Source organism: Pleurodeles waltl, chromosome 3_1 (genome assembly GCF_031143425.1).
Source record: "Pleurodeles waltl isolate 20211129_DDA chromosome 3_1, aPleWal1.hap1.20221129, whole genome shotgun sequence".
Lineage (NCBI taxonomy): Eukaryota > Metazoa > Chordata > Amphibia > Caudata > Salamandridae > Pleurodeles > Pleurodeles waltl.
The window spans coordinates 1,001,097,577-1,001,115,062 of NC_090440.1; the positions used below are offsets into that span (position 1 = coordinate 1,001,097,577).

General features: G+C 42.8%; 1 protein-coding gene across 3 annotated transcripts in view; it reads right to left on the reverse strand.

Annotated features, from left to right (window-relative positions):
• The window catches only part of CD302 (CD302 molecule), a 324,100-nt gene extending 312,117 nt beyond the window's left edge, over nt 1-11,983 (reverse strand). For all 3 annotated transcript variants that reach the window (XM_069224203.1, XM_069224205.1, XM_069224204.1), the window contains exon 1: nt 11,812-11,983. In XM_069224203.1, the coding sequence (XP_069080304.1) occupies nt 11,812-11,890 (79 nt within the window). In that variant the 5' untranslated portion in view covers nt 11,891-11,983. The remainder of the gene's footprint in view (nt 1-11,811) is intronic.
• Nucleotides 11,984-17,486: the final 5,503 nt, after the last annotated feature.

Genomic DNA, 17,486 nt, shown 5'->3' on the forward strand with positions numbered 1-17,486 from the left:
ATGGTTTTCTCCATTCGGCAAACACTCCGAATTTGGTGATGACTCAGATTCAAGTTCCTGTCAAAAGACCCAAGCCCGAGTGAAGCTCAGTGAGCCTCTTTGTTGATATGTGTAAAAAGGTAATGGTGGTTGTCGACCAAAAGCAAAACATTACAGAGTGCAAGTTATGGGCTGTATTGTGTGTTGCATACCAGAGCTGGCATATTTTATGGATTTTCATGTTTTGGTTTCACTGAACTACCACTTATCTTTAACTGTATTTTTTCAGTGAAAATATATATTTTGTATATATTTTACATAGTGGCAGCTCCTGCTCTGCAGTTATAATTGTGATGCACTTTTAATTGAGAGGGCAGTTTTTGATTAGCCTATACCTTGCCTCCCAAAGACAGATCTGTGCCAAATTTGGCACTGGCTTAGCATAGTCAGCTAAGGTCTGGCAAGTCAAATTTAATAAAGTTATTTACAGGGGAAACATTTTAAGGAGGGTATGTTTTTCCATTCTAGTTCTCTTAGGAATTTTTGCTCGCAGCTACAGCACAAACTGCTGAATGGGTTTATGCCAAACTTGGCATAAACATAGAAATTTACTCAAAAGTGTGCTTTTGTTAAGTCAGTGTAAATCTGTAGTTTCAAACAAATTAAAATGTTAAAAATGTGTTAGATGGACTTCAAAGGGTTAATTTTTATGTATATCGTGTCCATTTCAATTCGAGGACTAAAATTTAAAAAAGAAAGGCTTCCAGTTTTTGGAGGGTGCTTTTTGCCCCTGATGACAATTTTGTCTCCGTGGACAAATAACAAAATTACAAACCGCCCCCATGACTGGGTGGCCGCAGACGTAAAACTGTTGTTGTGGCTGCCCTTACATCAAACGGTCAAATCCTGCATTGCCCCAAACAATAAATAAATAAATAAACATAGATAAAAGCCAGACAATGGGGCGGGGGGACATACTCTGACCACAGGTCTAAGTGGAGGACCCAAAAAGGGTCCTCATGAGAACTAAATATTAAAAAGGAAAATCAAATGGCATTTGATCCATTGGCAGCAACTAACCACACGCCTAAAATGGTACAAACTATCTTGTGCCTCAAAAAATAAACTGTTGACTCCTTCCTATGTGGTTCGCTGCAGTTTGTAGGTATGTTAATAAGGCCGAGGACTAAATGGGGTGATGTAGAGTCCTCTTTTATAGTTTATTGTCTTAGTTACATGGCCTTAGACTATAGGGTGTAGACTAAGGAAGACCGTGCATGAAAGGGTCTGTGGTCCAGTGGTCGAGGCTGTGGACAACAGGTACATTTTAAAACGTGTCCTGTCTGTGGCCCTGAAAAATAGTCCTTAGCTGGAAAATTACAAGGACACGCAAATAGTTTTTAAAAAACTACCCTTCACAAAATGACTCACTTACCTTTGAACTGGCACCACCTTGAAATATGAAGTGCCCATCCCACAGCCTCTCTCGCAAGACTATAGGCTTGACTCTCCTAGGAATTAGTGCAGGAGATGTTGGAAAAAGAATGGTGTCCCTCATGGGCATGAGGGAGATGTTTTTGGTGGTGGTTCAATTCTGCACACTGGTGCTAGAACAATTTTCAGAGTGGGGTGCTGCCATCAATGTTACACCACTGAAGTCATAAGGATTGTGAACAAACCAAGCTTCCCATAAAAAACAAGTTTAGCAAATGAGCCACAACCATTCAGTAGGAGAATTGTAAAGGTGCGGTATCTAGCCGGTGGTGTATTTGGTGTACACTGTCACAAACATATTACTAAAGCATGGTGTGGAAGCGGACTATCATTTACAGTAACAGACTATATATTTTAAAGAGGAAAACTTCCATTTGCTTGGTACGAAAAAAACACCATTTTGAGAGAAGCAGGAGACTTCAGAAGGTGTTTCTTCAAGCCGCTACTACATTTTGCCCAATCGGCCATTGACTGCAGCTACTCAGGAAGAAGAGGAAGGTGTACTGTGCCTTGGCAATGCAGTTGAAGTCCGTTGTGTGAGAATTCTTTACCCACTCAGAAGGGCATAAGAAACCTACATGCATGCAGAGTTACGAGCAAACTCTACATCAATAAGCTCAGCCCGGGGACAAGAGAACACAACTCTTTCAAGACATCCCGTATGCAAACACATCTAAAGTTGAAGTTCGAGCAGGAGTACACCAGATGGCAAAGGGAGAGAGCTAAAGCAGAGCCACTGGATGGCACAACATTGCCTAGCTTGCCTGAAGACATGCTCCAGAAGCAAAAGGATGAGACTAATCTACACCTGAAACTGTTCACACTCTGTTGTATTGAGTGCAAAGCGCAAACATGGTGTAGGGGCAAATTAAGCCTCTTGAGGAGGAGCAGATGGAGAAACTCTACCAAAAGTCCCACCAGAAACAAAGAACATTTGCTACAAAAGTTGCTCAAAAAGTTTAAACACACAACAACCCTGTGCCCCAAAAATCGTTCTTAGAACCACCAATAACAAACAAAAAACTTGTCTCTTTTAAGGGTTAGTCCCATGGGTGGCGTGTTGCTTGCCTGGCCGAAGGGAGGGTCTTGAGCCAACCACCACTGCAGGCCCTGCAGCCAATCCCTAAAGTGCATGACCAAAGGTGTGCCCAGTGAGGTTTGGGCACCTGCCACGAGTTGGGCACAGAGTCTGCAACTGGTGTGCGAGTTATAATTTGCATGGTTGTTGTGCGAGTGTTGGATTGTCATCTTAACCATAACTTGTGAATTTCAGTGGCTTTCGATTTTGATTTGTAGCCATAACTGCAACTTAACTGTGAATTACTAATACACACACGTTTTATATAACACATTTTAATACATATCTATATCTAAATGTAACTCCTTTTTAATGTCCCTACAGCCCCACTTGGGTAGTACATACAGCAATACCTGGTGTTAAGAGGGCACCTCAGACGTGTAGACCTCAGAACTACCTAATATGCTGCACCACCTCTTCTTGCTTTACTTTGAACAGCACTTAAAAGAAAACTACAACTCTGATAATTCTGCAACCTAGAGAGGAAGTTACTAGCACACTTTAAGGACAACCCCACTTATAAATAGCAGTAGTCCATACACTATTTCCTCTTTTCTTAATGTAGAGATAAGTGCGTTCAGAAATGGATTTGCTAATATTGGATTGTGATTTACTGTAGATATATTTGTTCTTTGTTTGTTGTTTAAACTGAAGTTTTGATTTCTTAGGCCAATTATGTCACTTGTGTCTACTTTCAAAACTCTGTATAAAATCGTTAATTTGCTTTGAGTCAAAGTGTTAAATTGTTACTTTGTTTCAGCATGCTCTAGCTGGTTTGTTTATTAAATGGTTAAAATTACCGGATTTCAAGGATCACGTGTGAATTATACCATTGTAGCAGGGCAAGGCTCCTGTGGAGTTTTGCCTACATTTATTTCTTGCTCCGATACATTGTATTAGTTATTACAAGGCAGATGCTTGCTTAGGAAAGTGCGTATGGTTGCAGCTGCTTGGATTTATGTGAATGCAATTTAAAAGGCACAACATTTTTTCCTCGATGCTTGTTTTAATTTATTTAACATAATTTTTTCAAAGAAAACATTGCGTATGATCACTTCCCTGTTTGCTGATTAAAATGATTGAACCCCGTGTTAATAATGAGGAAGATGAGGTTTTGAAAAAAAAAAAGCTTTGTGAACATTAAAACAATTTACGTTCTAACTCTATTCGTAAAGGGTTCTATTAATCATTTAGAGATATACAAAATTAATTGGTGAATACTATTACATACTCTTTCATTCTGGCAAATGGGAGGCTACAATCCCAGCAAGGAGGAATTATGTAACTGTGGCAGCAAAAGGATGATGTAAAAAAAATGTGTTCCCCCCTATGGTCATGAGGGAGATTACTTTGGTGGTGATTCAATTCCGTGACAATTTTCAAAGCGGGGTGCTGCCATTAATGTGACATCGCTGAACTCATGGGGATTGTGAAAATTCAAGCATCACACAAACAACAAGTGTAGAAAATGAGACACACCCATTCAACAGGAAACATAGTAAGTGTGCGGTATGTAGCCGGTGGTGCATTTGGTGCACACATATATTCCTAAAGCATGGTGTAGTTTTGGACTATTATTTATATAAAGCAAATTTTCTTTTGATATGGCCACAAAATTAGAACTGACATGCAGTTTTACTGCAAATATTTATCATTTGTTCATCAGAATTTAAAGTGTCTTGATTTGTTTTGATCCTACTAAAATCTTTGTTTCCATCACACTTCAGAATTAGAGAACAATGAGATTCAGTTGTGCTTTCCTAGCAGCTCATGTATTTTGAAAATTTTCTACAGTCCATTTACAGGTATTTACATTTTGTTGTGCGTTAGTAAAACAAACTGACATCCTACATACTTTTTTCCACACTTTGTCCCTAGCATGACTGTCAGAAAGTTCTCTTTACAAATTCCTCAAAATTTGCAGTTGGAGACACAAGTCTCTATGTTAAAAAATGAAGCAGCAGTTTGTCAGAAGACAAAGCCTGACATTTGGAACAACAAATATGTCAAGATAAAAACAAAATTTAAAGGCATCTTTATTGCTCATTCACCTTCTGAACTTCAGCATGGTTATTTTGGGGGTACTGAGGTACCCCCAGCACCTCTACTGACAGCGCCTATGATTACGCAGGGAGATAATTACTTGATATAAACGTGGCAAAATCTGATTGTGACCACTATGGGAAGTTCCCTCCGATGATTTATGCTCACAGAATTTCGATAAATCCTATGACAATTATCACGATGATGTTCAGGATGTGCCTCATATTGTTGTTGAAAAGGGGTGGAGGGCTACTCCCATGTTTTAGCCTGGACTCATCTGGCATCCAAAATCAGTGGTGGGGGCTCCTCTGCCATTTATTGATGAATATGTTAGGTCCAACATAAAAAGTTCAGTGATGGCGCGGTGTTAGCTCTAAATTATAGTTCCCAAGGCCAATAATATCTGAGAAAGGTTCCATAACTCCAGGATTAGATGCTAGAAGCTTAACATTTTTAACCAAAGGTGGACCTCATGCCAAGTTATTTTTTTGTGTGAAATGAAGAGGTAAGGAAGTCTTGTACTCCTTTGCATCAGCAAAAAAATTGTTGCATATTGATTCCAGACTTGAGGAGGAGTTAGCAGACCATGGATGTAAGGGCAAATTCTCAAAAGTCTATTTGGGCATAAATGTACTTTAAAAAATCCCTGGCTTTTATTATTATTATTTTTTATAAACAAATTTTATTTGGTTTTGACAAATATGGTACAAACGAAATCAAAATGTAAATACCATAAACAAAAAAGGTCCTTCTCATGCTCAGTCCCATCACCCTTTCCCCCACCCATCGCCCACCCCACACCAAACCACATTAGAATGCATAGTTCCTGTCATAGAGGATAATCCATAGTAATCCCACCATTTACCCCATATTTTATGAAATTTCTGCAAGCAACCCCAGGCATTGTAAATCGGTTCCTCCTGCGTGACACACCAGTCCATTCCAGCATGCACACAGCCAACTTCACATCAATGGGTGGCAAAGAAGTAGAGGAGTCATCAGTCTCTGGCCTGGACCCGGCATAATCCGTCTCCAAGGGAGCTGGGGAACATCTGCGTTGCCCTGGTCTAGACTTGGATTTGTGGTGATTTTAGGTTAGGGAGCGAGCGTTAGCCCACCGTGAGGGGCCCAGGCTTCCTGTGTTTCATCACCTGGGGGCACATATCATCAAAGAGTTTTTTGTCCAGTTGCCCACTCTCAGGCAGCCTCTGAGGTGAAAATAAATTGGGATCAAGAATCATGAACAACTTACAACCTTGTGGAAAAGAGTAACACGTATGAAATGGACATCACTTTGAGTTTCTGCTTTACCGCATCAAAGGATTTGTGTTTTTAGTTCTGTGGACCTTGTATAGCCTGGGAAGATCATAATATGAGAGGATTGTAAGTCGAGTTTACCACAGGTGCGGACTTACAGAGGATGGTGTCCCGGTCTCTGAAGTTTAGGATCTTGATAATAATTGGGTGGGGAGGGCCCGAGAAGGGGGCCGTTGTGTCTTGGTTTGATGTGCCCACTCCACCACAAACAACAGCCACCCCTCCAATATCCAGGAATTAAACCAGTTCTCCACAAAGGTCTCCTGGGGGTGGGGGTCTCCACCCGTTCAGGGAAGCCCACTAAGCAGAGATTACTCTTTCAGGAGTGATTTTCAGCATCTTCAACCCTAGCCTGTAAGGTGCGAATGATCATAAGCAGTGTAGTCACTTTAGTTTTCAGGGTGGAGGAGTCATTTTCAAGGGTGGACACCAGAGTCTCCACCTCCGTCACTTGCCCAGCTACATTAAGAAGGTATTGTCCCAATACGGCCACATCAATACAGACTTCCCCAATTTTGGACTCGCAGGCCTCCCTTGACAGAATGGCCAAGAGAACCAGTAAGCGCCGGGGCTGTCTCCACCCACAAGTCCCTTGCCTGCATGTGGCAAATTTGTCTATCTTTGACTGAGACCACAGTACCGGATTTTCATCTTTCTCCATCTTTTCCTCATAGGATAGCGGTTAGGCCTGGTTGTCCTACATCCAGAAGTTTTTAAATCACCATGGGCCACAGCAGTGGAGAGAGCAAGGAGAAAGAGGCGGCTGCCACCCAATCAATCCCTGGCCCAATCAATGGAGTGTGGAGAGCAAACGTCAACCTCACCCTGACCTGCATACCCCTGGGGGACCTGGGGCAGCAGGAGCAGGTAGGGCAGGGTGTGACTGGCAGCACAAACAGACAGGTTTGTGGTATCTCCATCTTCCAGGTCCCTCATTCTCCAGCCTCCTCCTCCAACCGCAGATGACACCCAGGCCACAGCTAGGAGATCAGACCAAACTTTTTAAGGGACCAACTGCCAGGCCCAGAAAACTCCCAACCATTCTGCAGTGTCGCTTTGGGTGTATGGAGTCTTATAAGTAGGGGGAGCAAGGGACCCCCCACCGGAAATCAGGGCTCAGGCAGGGCGTCAAGCACAAGGGAGATCCCCCACATCCTTCTGTCCTTCAGGCAAGGAATCCTCTGCAAAAGTCAAGATAGTTCAGGCTCAAAAACAAAGGGAGCTAGTGGCTGGAGGGTGGGAAGAAGCAACAACAATGCCGTCACAGCAAAACCAGTCTCCAGACATCTGCCAGTTACAGCCTCTGTGTCAGCATGAAGGCCTCCAAGGCTGGGGCATGAGGAGCCATCCTACGCACACATGCACGTTTCAGCAGTAACCCCGTTTTACAGGGTGCAGCCTTGGTTCCTTCACTCCTAGAATTGCCAGATGATTTCCCAATTCTTATTTCAGTCTTTCTTCAACAGCTGTGGAGTGGTTTCACAACCTGGTTTTGGAGGACAGACTCACTATGGTGACATGGACCCTTTTGGGTATTCAGAGGCATGCTGGGCCTTTCAGAATCAGGCTTCTACATATCAAAGCATCCTGGGTGAAAGGTACAATAAGGGCCTATAAGTTAGCATAGGATACCTGAAGTAGCTAGTGTGTTGGAAGAGGTATTGATCCTATTTTCTCTGATGTCACATGGGTTCTAAATTTTCTGGCACCATTAACAGTGGGACACAAGACTTATAGAAGAACTATTAATGTAGAGAGATCAGCTACATCAATAGGACACCAGAAAATAAATTGAAGGTAAACCAGTGGTTTGTACATTATTGAAGTGTTTCAGTTATACACATGCCCCTATGCCTAGGTATTCTACTTTATAGGCTGTAGATATGGTTATACAATTGTTTCTATCATGGGAGGATAAGGGCAGGTTACCCTTTAAAGTGTAGTCAGCAAATGTGGTAATGTTGTTACGTTTGGTTTATTTTCAAGGGGACTGGATGCTAGAACACTAGATATTTTTACCATACATTTTTCTTCCACTGGGGTTCATTTTACAATATTGAGGTATACCACAAATGCCTCTACTTCCATTGAGTTCTTTGTCTTTCTGCCACAACCTAAGCTGTGTGTGGTCAGATGTGTCAAGCATAACATACATGTAACAGAGAGTTTGAGCACACCTGATAGCTTTGTGCAAGTCATTTAAGCATGTGCCTCCTATTATCCTTTGTTATTTTGGTAAAGGTGTAATGGTCATGGCTGGGGTACACATGGATTGTTTTGGGGCTCACTCAGCAAGGGGGGCAATGGCTTCTAAGGATTTTTTGGGCTCTCTCAAGGTTGGAGGATTTTTTGAGAAATGCAAACCTATAGAGCATGTGGCGTTAACAATTGTGCAAAGGCTTTGAACCTGCATAATAGAGCCTCCTGTTTTGTAATAAAATTGCAGATTCTCTTCGATAATATTGTAAGAAAGTCCTGATTTTATTAAAGACAAAGGAGACGAATACTATCCCATCTCTGACATTTGAAAGCCATTTTTATAGTTGATGGTAATATATCTGTTTGATTACTGCTAATGCCCGTCTTGACTAGCCAAACAACGGGTTCATGCATCTAACCATAATCTGGCTGGAGACGCAAGTTGAACATTCACCCTGAAAGGAGGATGACCTAAGGAAAGAACTTCTTTGGCGAGGTTTTCTGTTATTGTTTGTGATTTTTTGTTGATTTCATGGACTATAGACTCATCAAGGAAAGAGGGAATTTTATGTGGACTACTGTTATTTATAGGTGGGGATGCCCATAATTTGTGTTATTAACTTCCTGTCCATGAGAACAGGATTATGGGAGTTGTGGTGTTCTTTTAAGTCCTGTACAAATTAAAGCAAGAAGATACATTTCTAATATTCACCTCCTTTGTCTTGTCTTTAATACAATCAGGATCCTCCTATAATCTTATCTAGGAAAATCAGCAACCTTTGGTCTGAGATAATGCGCAACAATTGAATCCCAGATGAGCACTGTAAAGTGGCAAGCCAAAATCATCTTTCAAATTCTGTCTCTCATCTGAAAATACATGGGTAGCACCATTACAATTAAACCTGGCTATACCTTACATAATTGCTCATTTCCTTGGAGGAAGTTGCATGAAATGCCAAAACATTACACAAAATTCTGTGTTATTACATGAAAAGCCAGGCTGGCACCTAACGTTTAAAATGGACATAAGGAGGCATTTTACTCTTAAGAACTAAAGCAAAATCATGATGAATGCGAACAAAAGTTGCTCACATCTGCGTTATTCCTGTGCCCCTACAATATTTTTTACTTAAATTACATCTTGTTTACATGACATGGGGTAATAGCATAATCCAGAGCATTGGGCGTAGCAAGTGCAATGGAGAATGCTGGAATTTTCTAAAGATTATGTCTATAGAATAGAAATTTGACCAGGCTTAATTCCAATCAGAAACATATACTATCATTCCTGCCACTTTGTATTATCAGCTCATGAAAATGTGGTAGCCATGCCTGTGGGCAACTGGAAAATCTGGGAGACATAGGCTTCTGACTGACCACTTTCTAATTCTGGAACTGCAGGTCAGGGGCACTTGAAACACCACACCTTTGTGCAATTTATTGCAAAATTCAGAACTTGTCTTTTCTTGACCCTGCCTTTCTGACTATCACACCCTTCTGAAGCTTGCATCCGTAAAACCACTCAGTGTAAACCATGCCTCTCAGTCTGCATGATCTCTTTATAATACCTGCCATTTATATCCCAAAATTAACATAACCTTCTTCAATCGTTTTATTGTGCTATGTCACATACCATTGTAACAGAGAACTGCATTGATGCATCACTTTATTCAAGATCTGTCTCTATGAATCAGTGCAGTCAATATCGGCTTCTATGCATCATTGTAACTGAGACATGAGCCCACTCAATGCAGCAATGTAACCAGGACCTTCATCATGTATGTGTGAAGATCTGGCTTTATGCATCACTGAAATCAATATCTGCCTCTGCTGTATTACTGAAACCAAGATCTGCATCTGCATGATGTAACGAAGAGCTGTCTCTGTGCATCAGGTAACAAAGATCTGTCTCTATGCCTTGTGTCCGCCTCTGTGTATTATTGTAATTAATATGTTGCATCACTGCAGCTAAGGTCTTGCTCTATGCAGTATTTCAATTAACATTTTGAATCATTGTAATGCTCTAAGCATTACTGCAGATCCGACTTCACTATGTTCAATCATGTAAAAACTAGGGGTGGGTGGTAAACTCCGCTCCGCCGGTAGAGTTCTCTGAGTTTTTGCCACTCAGTACTGTGGTTGCAACACAGAGTTCAGCAAAAGAACTCTGCTAGCCTTCCGTGTGGCGAAATTTACAGGCAACCACCTCTAATTTATTTAATACTTTCTCTTGGACTGCGTACATTCCTGGTATAGGACACAGCTTGCCTAAGATTACACGCAGTGTGATGTCATATCTTGTCATAGCACTTCCACCCTCCCATAGCGCTTATCCTGCCCCTCCCACCCCGTAACTCAGCCACCTTTGCTCCTGCCACTCCATGGGGTCTTGCTCTGAATCCCTATCTTGACCCACCTTTCCCAGCATTTCCGCCCTCTCACCCCTAACCCGTAACTAAAGAAGTGGAACCTGCCTTATCATTGCCAAAGTCCGCAGTGATTAGGAAACCACGGGGTGAGTCACTGGAGAGGAGGGAAGTGTCTGTCCCCTCATTGCAATTGCAACACCAGGGTGCAGAGATGCACTAACGGAGCTGTGCAGACGACAATGCCTCAGCAAGTGCTGCCACAGATACCACAACAGCCCCTCTACGCTTCCCATCATGTTTCACATTTCGGCTTCCAGTCCCTGGGGTCTTTGGTGCCAGTGGTGATGTTCTTGGATGGTCTGGCTGTGCACGTTTTCTGCTCTGCTTCAGGGAGGGGGGCTGCATGGCCCTCCTACTCAATTTAATCAAGGCCAGGCCCCAGGGGATGGGGTCCCTAGAGCTGAAATCAGCCAGGGGAGGGGGCCTGCGTGGCCTCCCACCTCCATTAAAAAGAGGTGGGCCCCAGGGCAAGGTGTACCCAGGGGCCGAAAAAGGCCAGGGAAGGGGGCCCAAGGTAACTATAAATCATGCCTTTGTCTGCAATGCTAAATATCAATGAAACATTAGCAGTTAAATTATTGAAGAAAAAATCTGCATGGTGGGGTTGTGAGTTACCTTAGGCCAACAGTTATAGTTACTTGAAATGACTAACCATAACTGCTGAATTTCTCTGGTTTGGTGTGAGTAAATGCAGAACCGAACTATAAAGTTCCTGTAACCTTTGATTTTTTAAGTACATTTCTATGTTTTTTTTTTTAATTCTATTTATTCTATTTCCTAACTATAATGTACCTGTAACCTTTCTTTTTTTTTTTAGTAAATATGTATGTAAATAAAGGGTGAAACGTTACCTCATTTGGTTTCTCTGGGGGGTAATGTTTATTTAGCCCTCGGTGAGGCTGACCCAGGAACATTTACGAACAGGCACACGTTTTACTTCTTGCGAAATATTTTAAGCGGCACCTTCCGAGCCACATCTAAAAGCTATTGCCAGTAAATTGCAAACTTCCAAAGACTTTGCTAGCAGTTTCTTGCTTCTGTTTCATACATGTAGCTCATAGAAACATCATCTAGTTGAAAAGCAAAACGAGTCCGCTGTTTTCCTGCGTGCTCGTGTGCATGCGAGCAGACACACTGCTTCCTCCCTGAATAGGGGTGGGTTTAAATCACTGCTGCATAACTTCTGATTCCGAAAACTCAGGAGTCTAATTTACAGCGCGCTCATTGCTGCCAGCAGCTGTAGTCTAGTTGATATCGGGAAAGTTCACTTACCGTCACTTCCTCCAGCACGGATCGAGTCCAGAATTAGAAAAACAGTAAATATCTGGAACACACTGACATCGGATTTCATGATTTGACAATTTCTCCCCCCAGTCCAAACAGAGACGATATCAGTGAACTGTTTTCTGTCTGTCCCGTTCGGGGGCGTTGCTTTCTCTCCAGCGGGGAGGGATCGGTTAATCCCAGACCCTGATTTGTGAGGGAAAATGGCCGTCATTGGGCAAGTTCCAGTTGCTGCTGAATTCCGCTTTCTATTGCACAACATATAGGAAAGGGGTAACAGAAAACCGGATCCTTAGTAAACACAGTCGCAAAATGCCTATTCAATCCTATACAGGTTTACGTTATTTATTTATTTTTTGCAGTTTTTATGTAGCGCGAGCTTGGCACAAAAGGTATCAGAGCGCTTTATAGGAGTACCAAATTACTTTACACAGGGTCATTTTTTCTCCTAGGATGTTGAGTCGACATAAGGAATCAAAACAGGTTCCCTAGTTTCTGAATTGACAGGTCAGGCCGTTAAGATTCACTGAAGGTTTGGTATGTTTAACCAGAAGTTTTCAATCCTATTTTTCTGCCAATCCCCGCCCTGCCCCAGTAGACCCTGGGTCGTGCAGGGTGTGCATTATCATGTATCAGTCTGTTTTGAATTGTGAGGTGTTTATTATTATTTGCAGGTGCGGCCCACAACTACTGATAGTAGTCGGGCACACAAATGAGTGGGGGTGGGTGCAAGGAGGGGGTAAATAAAACAAAATAAATAAAATAAAACTAACTTACCGTGCTTGCAAGGTGATGTCCTTCTTGCTCTGTTTTCCATCATCTGTCCAGATTCCAACTCCCTTAACCAGCCTGGCGCATTTATCCAGCATGAGAGAAACACCAGGATTGGACTGAGCGACCTCTCTTGGAGCTCCCGAGAGCACCGGAGGCCTGTGCTTGCTCCCAACCCAGCTGTCTAAAACAGCTGAGTTGAGAGGTTTAAAGTGTGCATGCCTGGTTGGCTGACACAAGACGGTCGGCTAAAGGGACATGCACACTTTAAGCAGGAGCCCACCACTCCCCCCTGCTGCTGGCACTCAGCTAGCCCCATCCTGACACTCGGTTCGGAACAGAAGATAAAAAATAAAATGGTGTTAAATTAACCTTATCATCATTTTATTTTTATTTTCTGGGCAGTGTCTGGGGGCATGTTTAACAGTGGGGCGATGCCCTCTGCTATAATGGAGGAGTTGAAGCAGATTATTTGACGGAGACTTGTAATGCAAGGGTACAAAAAAACACGGTCAGAGCAAGACTGCTGGGTGTCCCATGTCCAGGGTGACCAGAGGACTCCAAGTCACCGGGACACCAGTTTTGGATACCACTGAATGTATACCTAGTTTTGTGCCATAATCTGCGGCATCAAGGCCGCACCTTCTTCATTCACAAATACTGCTTTTAACCCTCCCTAAAATGACTTGGGAAATACATAACTTTCCCTAAAATATTCCAGGACTGGAGTTAGAATAGTAAATAGGCCTCCTGGAAAAATTGAAGGAAGGTTGCTCTTTTCCCAAATATTTTAGGGCTGGAGTTAGAATAGTAGGTTTGTTCTTCTAGTGTTTGCCACACCCACTGCTGCCTTGACGGTGCAGTGCATGCCAAGAAACATCTGAAAGTAATAACAGGCAAAAGGAAAGCCCAGGACTGGAAAATTGGTCTGAGCAAAGGCTTACATCCACTAAATTCAATGAGATCATCCACCAAAATCACTCACTGTCACTGACACATTGCAACTATGAAGATATGCTTTTGTAGTGCTAGTCAGAGCTAGTGCCTGCCCAGCCCGATACCTAGCTCATCCAGTCCAGGTTTTCATATGGTTTATGGTGGGATTTTCAGAGTTCTTAAGTTTACTAGTTCCATATGTGAGTGGTTCATACAGGTGGAATGGAGTTTGTAAAATGTAAACACTATTGTAATATCACCAGCCTCATGTGTGTATCATCATAATGGATGCGTTCGCATTCAACAGCTTATCAAAAAAGCATTGGCAAATCCAATAGTAAAGTATTTAGAACGAAGACCTATTGGGTTGGCCGGTGCTTAGTATTACGCATTTTCAATGTCTTGCAAGAATCCTGTTGCATATAAAAGCAAATGGCTTGCTCAGGGCTAGAAAGAGAAAGGAGAAGAAAGGAAAGAGAAAAAAGATCCACATGCTAAAATAATCGGGAGACAAAAGAGGAAAGATGCTTTTGCTTGAATTGGGTTCTGTTCACTTACAGTCACCAACATATTCAAATTGCATGTCAAACAGAGAGCTCTCAGAGGAGAAACTGTTGAGTACATGCTCACGATTTAGCACAGATCAGTAAGGACAAGGTCTTCTCTGTTGTCCAGCTTTTCTTGATGTGCTCGAAACCCGACCAGGCACTTCTGATGGGAGCTCTGCGAAGCAGATGCCATGGAACCAGGGTCAGCCGTGATGCACCAGGAATGCACTGCTAATTTTGGCACTATGGAATATATCCCATTCAGTATGTGCAGGCGTTTAGAAATGTGATTGGTCTGGCTGTTTGTTAAGCACTGTGGAAACTTGCTAGTGGACCAGGTCATTTTCTGCAGTCCTCAGTTTAAAAGAAAATTGAGGTGCTTTATGTTCTGTGAATATCACCTTCTCTGGTGACTCTAGAGGCTCATGAGCTTCATACACCTTGATTTCCATTGCTTATATGATAAAATGGGCATTTGCTTTGGAAACCCTCTTGTTTAGGTCGCTTAAGAAGAAAAAGAGGCCCACAGCTTTGTTGCTCAAGAAACCTTATACCCTATGTACTGCATTTAGCTTAAACTGCCTCACTACATACACTTCAGAACATTGCAGGATGAGATGATATATATTGTCTGCTGGATTGGAGTGGCTGGAGCAGGCTACAAGAGTGGGCGTGCCTCAGGTGTACCTTATGTTTACCTTGTCATATTCTGTCACTGTGTTAATCTCTCATCGCATACATCGCATTACACAGTTCTGCAGCTCGAGGGACAGTCTTACACAGGGACTAAATGAATATTGTGGGCCATGGCCTCTTCATACATGCCAGCAATTCAGAACTAGAAAGTATAAAGAAACAAAATAAGGGTAATCTATTATCCCCATTTACTTCTGTTTAAGCAGAGGCAATTTCAGGTGGGAGACAGCCAAAATTAAGCAATTTTTGGCTGACAATTTGAGAGTCTCGTACCTAAACAAGGTCTGTTGGCATGTTTGAGGCATCAACATTTTATTGTTGGCATTTTTACATAATACAAGCAAAAACAGAATTTGGACCTTTGTTTGATACACATGCTTTTCTTCTAGGGCATTTTTCTGGGATTCACAGGATGTTTTATTGCTGAGGCCTGTGATTAGAACCTGCGCCCTCAGTGGCACAGCAGATGGACTGGCCTTGCAAGTGTGCTGCTGAAGGATTGGATGTCAGATTAATGGCAAAATTTACTTTGTTTTTCCCTTGTCCCTTACCTGTCAGGAGCATAAAGACGGAGTTATGGCAGGTAGAAAGGTTAACAAATGGGGTGTGCAGGAGCTCAAGCCGCCTTGCCTGTCACCAGCAGATCTTCAAAAATCAGATTTGTGCAAGTTGGAATCGCAAGGCGAGACATTAGCCTTGAAATCGGTAGTCTCCTGTCTGAATGCGGAGGGTTGGAATGTATGCCTGTTGCTTCTGTAGGTATGGGAATATTGTTATTGTTTTCTGGTGTTGCATTAATGTTCATAATGGGTGCATGGCATGGATCCACCCATAAAGTCTTTTGTTTTATTATCTAGGACCACTTGTTGCTTACTGGTGGCTCTCATCCGCTAGTGGGAAAACGGGGCAAACAAAAGAGCCCTCGACATCTCCTGAAAAAAGATGCTATGCATTAGAGATTTGCCACCCCTGCTTTGAGTGACCTTTACATGATGTATGTCTGGTACATTGAATGTTTTAGGCTCAAAGGGAAGCCTCATCTTACCTTTACAGTACTTATCCTTCATCAGTCCAGAATATCCAACACTTTTAGCCCTGGTACCAGGTCAAAACTAGCATTAATACTTAGGTTGCCAAAATGCTAGAGCTTGGGGTGATTGAGCCCTCTAGCAGTCCTTGGGCTAACCCAGTAGTGCTGGTACCCAAATCAAATTTAAAATGTGGGAAACCTGAGAAGAGGTTATGTGTGGACTGCTGAGTACTAAATGCAGTCACTATGACGTATCTTCACTCCATACCCAGAGCTGATGAAGTCATGGACAAGTTGGGGCTCCCAAGTACCTAAATGCATTTGATTGTCCTCAATCAAGGAGCCAAGGAGAGGTCTGCATTTTCATCTGCAGAATGCCAATTTCAATTTAAAGTGATGCCCTTTGGTTTGAGGAATGCACCTGCCATACCAAAGGTTGGTGAATAGAGTCCTATCAAGTCTGGAAGCTTCCACTGCAGCATATCTTAACGGCATTTCTGTATATAGTTCCACCTGGGAGGAGCACTTGGTCCACCTGAACACAGTGCCTCAGGCCCTGCAGCAGGCAAGCCAAACTTTTAAGACAAGCAGGTGCCAAGTAGTCCAAGGCCATCAGGGCAGTGGAGGCAACATACAACCTCTTCAGCCCAATATCCAGGCCATCCTAGCTTCAGAGGCCCTAAAGACTCAGACCCTGGTCAGAGCTTTCTTTGGCCTAACTGGATATTACAGATTTGTGAAAGTGTGTTGTACCATTAAGGCACCATTCACAGAGCTCACAGAAACAGATGAAAAAGGTTGTGGGATTGAGGAGCGTCAAAAGGCTTTTGACACCCTAAACAAGGATTTGTGCTTAGCACCTGTCCTAAATGCGCCTGACCATAGTAAGAAGTTGTCCAAACAGATGCTTCTGAGCATGGAATTCTGGACTTTTTGGCACAGGTAAATGATGAGGGCCAGGATCAACCAGTTATCTTTATCAGTAGGCAACTCCTCCTCAGAAAGCCATTGAGAGGGAAGCATTTGCTGTGGATTGTTTCTGAAGAAGTTGAAACCATACTTGTTTCGATCTCACTTTAGAGTTCAAATTGATCACAGACCTCTCAAGTGGCTTAAGCAGATGAGAGGAGAGAACCCCAAACTGTTGAAGTGGTTTATGTCCCTACAAGGTAAGGATGTTGTGGTGAAAAATAGACGTGGAAGTGACCATGCTAATACAGAGGGCAATTCTAGGTTCTTCCACTTAGATGATGAGAACCAACAGACTGTAGATTAGTTACTTATCACATTTCATCTGGAGGGGAGACATGTAAGGAAATGTCTCTTTTTGCATGACCACCCTTGAGTTTTTGGGATGATGGTGTTTCGGCAGAGACACCCGAATGGGGCTGACATCGTGGACAGAGAGGGGAAAGCCATTGCAAAACTGTTTTTTCTGTGGGCGTGTAGCATTATGTAGCCACACTTCTGGGAAGGGCTAGAGAGCTCCACACACCAAGAGAAAGGTTCTGCCATATTGGGAATGAGCTGAATTGTGAATTCTGGGCTAGCTGGATGCCGTACTTCACAGGAAGTCATCACTAGGCAAGAGGGAGCCTGATATCCTACTGGCTAGTAGTCACTGCATCCCTGAGGGCGAGAACTGGGCATAAAAGTGGCCTATCGGCACCCAGACCTCAGAT